This window comes from Nicotiana tabacum, chromosome 18 (genome assembly GCF_000715075.1).
Source record: "Nicotiana tabacum cultivar K326 chromosome 18, ASM71507v2, whole genome shotgun sequence".
Classification (NCBI taxonomy): domain Eukaryota; kingdom Viridiplantae; phylum Streptophyta; class Magnoliopsida; order Solanales; family Solanaceae; genus Nicotiana; species Nicotiana tabacum.
Window position 1 is genome coordinate 23,562,796 of NC_134097.1, and position 8,817 is coordinate 23,571,612.

The 8,817-nt window shown below is 40.2% G+C and overlaps 1 protein-coding gene across 1 annotated transcript; it reads right to left on the minus strand.

The window, feature by feature from the left end:
- Positions 1–908: 908 nt before the first annotated feature.
- Positions 909–3,894, minus strand: LOC142172449 (uncharacterized). Its single transcript, XM_075236064.1, has 4 exons — positions 3,465–3,894; positions 2,892–3,180; positions 2,396–2,743; positions 909–1,611 (listed from the first exon to the last, which is right to left on the minus strand). Exons 1-4 carry the CDS (start codon positions 3,892–3,894, stop codon positions 909–911), a joined length of 1,770 nt encoding a protein of 589 aa, XP_075092165.1.
- Between the last annotated feature and the right edge of the window lie 4,923 nt (positions 3,895–8,817).

Below are 8,817 nucleotides of genomic sequence, written 5' to 3' on the forward strand. Positions count from 1 at the left end.
TGTACACCAAAATCTTCATTCAAACATTTGAACAAACACCTTGTGGGCATAAAGTGTGTGCATTCTAGTTTAATAATGGTGGAATATGGTGGCCCTCCCAAATTTCAACGAAGTAGAGGAAATTCTAGTTTACTAGTCCATATACACAATAACCAAACAATTTTTGACCAATGTGGACCACCCACCATAAAAATTCATCAAGAAACTACATAAGGGAAACTTTGAGGATTAGGGCACTTGGGAGATGGGATGTACATTGTTATCTACCAATTAAAATATAAAAAGAAGAAGAAGAAGAAGAAGAAAAAGAAGAAGAAGAACACACTTGCAGAATTTAGGATGAGAAGAAGAAGTCGCGGCAGAGGCAGCGAGAGAGAGAGTAGCGTTTTTTTTGTTTTTCTGATTTTTGAAATTAGGTGTTTTGAGTTTAATTGGGTTAACGTTTAAGTTGAGTTGGGGATGGCTATGGGTAATAAATGGGTTTTAATGTGAGAGTATATGGGTAGATGGGTTGGGTTGATAGGTATGGGTTATTAATCTATGAAATAAACGAAAACTTAAAAAAAAATAATACCTAGCCACCCCCATCCCAGCGCTCAGCGCTATGCCTGGAGCTGGGGAATTTTTCCATACTGCCTTCAGCACCTCAGGTAGCGCTAGACGCTGGCCTGGGCACTGCTTTCAATAAATTCTTTTTTTATATACATCCCGATCCCCTTAGCCTTTTATATACCCAATTTACATGTCATACACCATTCTACCTATAATTTCTATGCCTACAAAGAAAATACAAAATTTATTCTACTCTAACTAAAAAAATTAAGAAGTTAAACTATGAAAGCAATAAAAATTGGGTTGTCTCCTAACAAGCGCCTGATTTAATGTCGCGGCACGACGCAGGGCCTCGCTTACTTATCAACGAGTACAACTTTGGTCTTCTCCCGATCAATTATTCCTCCCCAATAGTGCTTAACTCTGTGTCCATTCACCAAGAATTTTCTTTTACCATTTAAAGCTCGCAGCTCAATTGCACCATAAGGAGTGACTCTTACCACCTCAAAGGGGCCTGACCATCTCGATTTTAACTTCCCAGGAAATAACTTTAGCCTAGAATTGAATAATAATACCTGTTGGCCTGGATTGAAGTGACGTGGCTTGATATGCTTGTCATGCCATCTTTTAGTCTTCTCTTTATATAGCTTAGCATTTTCGTAAGAGTGCAGCCTGAACTCATCTAATTCATTCAACTGCAAGAGTCTTTTCTCACACGCGGCGTCAAGGTCCATATTTGACTTCTTAATGGCCCAATACCCTTTGTGTTCAAGTTCAAAATACAAGTGACATGCCTTCCCATAAACAAGCTTATAAAGTGACGCCTCAATTGGCATTTTATATGCAGTTCTATATGCCCACAAGGCATCATCTAACTTTGCAGCCCAATCCTTTTTATTCACACTCACCGTCTTCTCTAAAATTTGCTTTATTTCTCTGTTTGATACCTCAGCTTGCCCACTTGTTTGAGGATGATATGTTGTAGCAATTATATGGCAGACTCCATATTTAGCTAGAAGATTATTCAACAACCGATTGCAAAAATGAGTTCCCTCATCACTAATTAAGGCACGTGGAAAATATGTTCTTTTTCACAAACGCAACTACCACCATGGCATCATTTGTTGGCAATGCAATTGCCTCCACCCATTTTGACACGTAGTCAACTACTAGCAAAATGTATTTATTTCCTCTGGATGATGGGAATGGTCCCATAAAATCTATCTCCCACACATCAAAATTCTCACCTTCCAGGATGTTATTCAAAGGCATCTCATGCCTCTTTGTTATTGTTCATGTTCTTTGACATTGGTCACACTTCTTAACAAATGCATGGTCATCCTTGAATAAATTTGGCCAAAAAACCGGATTGTAATACATTTGTAGTTGTTCTATCTCCTCCATGATGGCCCCCATAAGGTAATGCATGACAATCATACAATACTAATTCTACCTCCTTTTCTTGAATGCATCTCCTCATCAACTGATCAGCACATTGCTTGTAAAAATATGACTCATCCCAATAGTAGAAGTTCACATCATGTAGAAACCTCTTTCTAGCTTCAGATTCAATTTCAAGAGGAAGTACCCCACTCACAAGATAATTCACATAGTCTGCGTCCCATGGGGGGGATCTTGGGTGATAGCAAAAAGTTGCTCATCAGGAAATACTTCTTTAATTTGGCAACCCTCCTCCACGTGGTCATGATTTTCCAGCCTTGATAGATGGTCAACTACTTGGTTCTCTGTCCTCTTTCGATCTCGTATTTCTACATCAAATTCCTACAACAACAAAACCCAACGCATCAATCTAGCCTTAGATTCTTTTTTTGTAAATAGATACCTGATTTCTACATGATTGGTATGGACTATGATTTTCGTTCCCCCCAAGTATGCCCGAAATTTCTCAAAGGCCCACACAACAGCTAACAACTCCTTTTCAGTGGTGGTATAATTGAGTTGTGCATCATCAAGAGTCTTACTCGCATAGTAGATGGAATAAAATACCTTGTCTTTCCTCTGGCCTAGCACTGTCCCAATAGCATGGTCACTCACATCACACATAAGTTCAAATGGTAAAGACCAATCTGGTGCCACAATAATGGGAGAATCCACCAACTTTTTTTTGAGTTCCTCAAATGCCTTAAGGCAGATATCATCAAAATTGAAAGTTACATCCTTTTCAAGCAACCTACACAAGGGAGTAGCAATTTTAGAAAAATCTTTAATAAAGCGCTGATAGAATCTCGCGTGTCCCAAGAAACTCCGGACACCCTTCACAAAAATAGGTGGAGGTAATTTTTCAACTGCCTCCACCTTCGCCTTATCAACTTCAATGCCGCTTAGACACTCTATGACCCAACACGATGCCTTGCTGCACCATAAAATGGCACTTTTCCCAATTCAGTACCAGATTTATTTCTTCACAATGGTCCAGCAAATTCTTCAAACAATCATCGTAAGAAGACCCAAATACTGAAAAATCATCCATAAAAACTTCCACCATATCAGCGAAAATAGCCATTATGCATCTCTGGAAGGTAGCTGGTGCATTACAAAGACTAAGCGGCATTCGCTTGAAGGCGAAAGTGCCATACGGACAAGTAAAAGTGGTCTTCTCCTGGTCCTCTAGGCATATGACAATCTGATTGTATCCCGAATAACCATCAAGGAGCAATAATATTCATGCGCTGCTAATATATCCAACATTTGATCAATGAATGGAAGTGGGAAGTGGTCCTTGCGGGTTGCCTTGTTGAGCCTTCTGTAATCAATGCAAACTCTCCACCCCGTCATAGTGCGAGTAGGAATTAGCTCATTTTTTTCATTCTCAACCACAGTCATCCCTCCCTTTTTAGGCACATATTGCACTGGGCTTACCTAGTTGTTGTCAGAGATAGGAAAGATGATACCTGCATCAAGCCACTTAATTAGTTCCTTCTTTACTACTTCTTTCATGATAGGATTTAATCTCATTTGCTGCTCAACACTAGGGCGGTGTCCATCTTTCAAGAAGCTTTTATGCATGCAAAATGATGGACTGATTCCCTTGATGTCAGCAATTGTCCACCCAATAGCCTTTTTATGCTCGCGGAGTACTCTAAGCAATTTTTCTTCTTGAGTGTTAGTCAAGCTGGATGAGATAATCACGGGCAATGTCTCAGAGTTCCCCAAATAAGCATAGTGCAGATGCGCTAGTAGGGCCTTAAGTTCTAGCTTTGGGGATTCTTCAATAGATGGCTTTGGAGGGGTCAGAGTGACAGGCTTGTCCAACTCCTCAAAATTTCCAAACCCATGGACATAACTGCAGGACATATCAAGTACTTGCTCAATTTCTCCCATCATTTCATCTTCATTGTCTTCTTCATCCCCAATCAAAGCTCATTCAAGAGGATCTATAGGGCTCATATAAGGCACTAATGAGGTAGCATCACTTTCTACCACAGAAATCATAGATAAATCTTCATAGTGGGCTGGCAACCTGAGTGCCTTATAAACATTGAATACCTCCACTCGATCACCTACTCACATCATCATCTTTCCTTTGCAAATATCAATAATAGCTCAGCCCGTGGCTAAGAATGGACGCCCCAAAACAAATGGGACTTCCTGATCAGGCTTGTAGTCTACGATAATGAAATCCGCAGGGAATATGAAAGAACCCACTTGAACTAACACATATTCAATCACTCCTTCAGGATGAGCAAGGGAGCGGTCAGCCAACTGTAAGATTATTGCTGTTGGGCGCAGCTCACCCAGACCCAACTTTCTGAACACAGATAGCGGCATCAGATTGATGCTCGCTCCAAGATCACACAAAGCTCGCCCGACTGCATGCTTACCAATCGAGATTTGGATAGTGAAACTACCTGGATCCTTCAATTTCTGAGGTAGCTTGCTTTGAATTCTTGAGTTACACTCCTCAGTGAGTGCCACAGTTTCGAACTCGGTCAGCCTCCTTTTATTTTCCAATATGTCCTTGATGTATTTTACATATTCGAGCACTTATTGCAAGATGTCTACCATTGGAATATTAATTTGCACCTGCTTCAAAATATCAAGAAACTTTTTATACGCGGCATTAACTTTCACTTTCTGCAATCTTTAAGGGAAAAGAGGTGGTGGCCTCGCAACCAATGGTGGGGGTTGCTCAGCCATCACCTCTTCAGCTAGCTTCTCTAACTCATTTGATTTTTCTAATGTTGATTCTATAGTGGCTGGCTGATCGGTTCCAACCCTATACCACTATAGAATAGAAGAGTGGTCGATGTAGCTTTTACCCTAAAGGTCAGGATCGATTTCCAAAGAGAGCTAATATTAGTTTGGAATCGGGTTTCTATCTAATCTAGCTATGTGCGATGGCACAAATCAGTGTTTACAACCACAAATTCAATAATTAAAGCATAAATCAAGCTAAATATCATTGACCCATAAACATTTAGGCCCTAAAATTAAAGAACCATTAAATACCCACACTAGGGTTGAGCCACAACCCTAGATAATGGGTTTAGCTACTCATAATCAAAGAAGAAATCAAAGATAGAGATGAAATATAAGCCATAAAAAGTAATTATAAGAGTAAAATCTAAGTTTAATTGTCAAAGATGTTCTAAAATACTCTAAAAAATAAAAAGCGGTTGTTCACGTGCTCTACAAAATAACAGATGTCCTAAAAATCTGAAAAAGAACGGTTTATACATAGCTAAATTTTCCAGACAAAATTGCCCCTATGGAGATACCGCTGACAGCGAAAAAGAGGTTGTCTCAGCGCTATGACTTCCGCGGCCGCGCAAAAGCAAGTGCAGACCGCGGTTCTTCTCTTCTGAGCTGGGTCTGAACTTGAGCGGAAAATCAACTGCCTCAGCGCTCTTTCAACTGTGGCCGCAAAATATGATCGCAGACCGTGCCTTTCAATTTGAGCTCCAAACTATAGTTCTCTAATTCTTAATTCTATTGAGGGCGAGAATTGGACCGCGGCCGCGTTAGATGATATCGTTGTACTGCAATTTCATCGTGGGTAGCGGTGACTGTTAAGCTCAAAAACTGACTCTCTGAACCTTACTACCGCTAAGAGCGTAGTTAAGACCGCCTCAGCTGTGGACCCTCCTCGTCTGCTTCTATTTCTTCGTTGTCAGCGCCTTTGACTCAGCTTTGAACTTGTGCAGGTTTCACTCCTTTATGAGCTGATTATGACTTTCTTGTCTCTTTTTTACCAAACACTGCAAATAAGCACAATAAGTTAGCTTTCGGTAATACTTGTACACACTTTTAATCCAAAACCTAAGCAAAAAAAGAGCATAAAATGGGCTAGAATTCCTAGTTATCAACTCCCCCAAACTTAAGTTTTTGTTTTTCCTCAAGCAAACAAAGTAATACCCACCTCCTCAAGATAAAAGAAAGGAAAATTTCAGATATCCTAAAGTAACCTCATCAAGCATCAATTGGGACTAATAATTACCCTCAACTCAAATGCATTATTAACAATACACAACCTTTTTAGCATCATGGCTTTAGTGCGACACAAAAGCATCAAGAGTTGACTCAAATCATCAAAGAAACTCTTTCTACTATATTGGTCATTGTGGAACCCAAACTCATACTCCTCGACTCTCCATATGTAAACCTCACTTTTAGATTGTAGCACTCAGAGCGAGGATTGTGGTAAACACACTCATCTCTCTCAAAGGAAGGTCACAAGTCCGGCTCTAAGTACCATAAGCTTGCCTCTCATGTGAGTCACCACTAATGTAAGCTCACTCAAGTCAAGATCATATAGGGCTTTTGCGGGAATGTAATGAAGGATTTTGGTTCAAGGTAGGATATATTGGTCTATGAAGGTTTCATCTTTCCTTAAGCACTTCATTTTTCTCATTTTGGCTCATATTTTCTTGACTCTTTGAGTCATTTACTTCTTCCTTAGGGGCTAGAGAGACACACTGTCACTCTTTTTTGTTCATTTCAATCCTTTTTTCTAGTCTTTCCAAGCCTTTCATCTTTGCTTTTATTGAAGCCCTTGATTTATTGTACATTGTTCACTTTCTTTTTGACTTTTTGGCTTTTAATTCTTTTTCTTTTTGCCTTTCCTTTTCTTCATTTTGTACCTTTTATCACTTTTGCATTCCTCGTCTCTCCCCCCAAACTTATGCTTTTGCCTTGTGCTAAGGAAAGATCGAGTGCCAAGAGAGGATCATTTTAGAACGGATAAAGGCTTGTATCATGGTTATTGAAAGAACAAGGGCTATGGCTCAACGGGGTTGAGTAGGGATATCATTTTTGGTGGACTATGGATGTTTTCAAGTCTCAATTTGGATCAAGGAGAGTCTATAATCACTTCTCAAGTCGAGCTACACTTAGGATTTCACCTAGACAAACATTCAGGTCAAGTTCTAGACTTATTGGCATGGGACTTGGACTTGCAAATCAAAACCTCACCTCACAAGCTATTGGATTGCTAAAGAGACAGAGTCGAGGGCCCACAACAACCTTAGCTGAGATTAAGCAACACAAATGGTTCCTAAAAACCACTCGATGATTGTTAAGTCAACACAAAAGTCTAAAGGTCACAACTATCACCATTCTCTACACATCAATTTGTTTCTAACCATAAGGTCAAAGGTAAATGTGTTAGGCCCAAGTGAAGCTTTGCTTGAGACACTTTTTTTCACTAGCTACTATTTACACAAAAAACGAAAAGAAAATAGACTCAAACCCTTAAGAAGGTTGTCATGCCATCCATCATCGGGAAGAGCCACCTGGTTCACACAAACTCCACCTTTGGAAAAACCGTCGCCTTAAGAAAATCAAAGGCTTATTGATCACGAAAACTTGTAAAAATAAGAAGCTACGAACTGAAAAAGAAGCTACTAAATGAAATAAGATGCTATGCTATTAAGGAAAATTGCAAAAGACGTTATGAAGTAAAATACGGAAAGTAAACTGAATATGTACAATAGGGGATTGAGATGAATATACATAAGAGGAGAATGAATATATACATGAAAAGATAACTTTATATCCATACCGAAATTATATATATATCGAAATTGAAGAATAACGAAAAGTGGAAAATAAATGGTAAAGTTATATACATACCAAAAGTGAAAAATAACAATAAAGAAAAATCAGTATCATAATTGCAATCCAATTATCAAATCATCAAAATAGGACCACCCTCCCCCACACCCCCAAATAAAAACTAGTATTGCCCTCAATGCTAATAGCAAAAATAAGATTAAAGAGGGGTTAGAGAGTAAAGAAAACTCCCTATGGGTCCTTTGTCTGCATGGGGTCCTGTGGTTGGGTCTCTGGATCACCTTCCTCGGGGTCCTATGGCTGGCCTGAGGCACCTCCCTCAGGGTCCTCCAGCTTGATCCCCAAGTCATCAGCCTGGGGAATCAGTCTCCTCCTCCTAGGCTCTTTATCAGCCTACTACTCAGGTACCTGCTCTGCCTGAGTTGCTGGAATTTGATCATCTAATAAAAGCTCCAATGGCAGGTCGCCAGCTGATTTCATCTTTTCCACCTCTCCTCTCAACAGCTTCACTGACTCCTTTGAGGCTCGAGTCTTTTTCAGCTTCTTCGTCTGCTTGCTCAGCTCCTTAATTGATTTTCCTTGAACTGCCAGAGCATCCATGATGAGCTTCTTGTTGTCCAGAAGCTTCTTCTGGTTTCCAGAAGCTCCTTGAGGGATTCCTCCATTGAAGCTGGCACTTGGGGTTGTGCGGGGACTAACTGGGATGCCACTGAGCTGGATAGTACAGACAGCTTTGATGTTGCTGCCTGCATCCAATTGTTGATGTTGGAGAGAGTCTAGTTCAACCTATGTGCAGTCAAAGGGAGAGGAATGACAATCATCAAGAATACTCATTTGCTCCTCTTCCAGAACACATCTCCAGATCACACCATCATTGCAAATTCTGAACAAATAAGGCTCATCCCAGTAGTAGTCCAAACTATCCCATTTAAGCTTCTTCCTTTGGCTAGAATAGAGCTCACACAGAACAATACTGGTCACAAGAAAGTTGGCAACATCCGCGAACCAAGGCATGTTATTCATAGATACGGAGAGGAGTTGCTCATCAGGGAATGAATCATTAATTTCAAGGCCATCACGGGACCTCCCCTCCTCCTCCAAGCGGGACAAGTGGTCCGCCACTTGGTTTTCATACCCTTTTCGATCAACAATCTAAAGGTCAAACTCTTGAAGCAATAGAACCCATCTCATCAACCGAGCCTTAGAATCCTTCTTTGTCATCAAGTAGCGGAG

Bases quoted from the DNA above. Each gene is read 5' to 3' on its own strand.
- LOC142172449 (XM_075236064.1), bottom strand. From the start codon at position 3,894: ATGGGAGAAATTGAGCAAGTACTTGATATGTCCTGCAGTTATGTCCAT. The intron at 3,181-3,464 runs GTATCATCTTTC...TCATATGCCTAG, and splicing joins AATTAAGTGGCTTGATGCAG to AGGACCAGGAGAAGACCACT. The intron at 2,744-2,891 runs GCATTGAAGTTG...TCCCTTGTGTAG, and splicing joins GGTCATAGAGTGTCTAAGCG to GTTGCTTGAAAAGGATGTAA.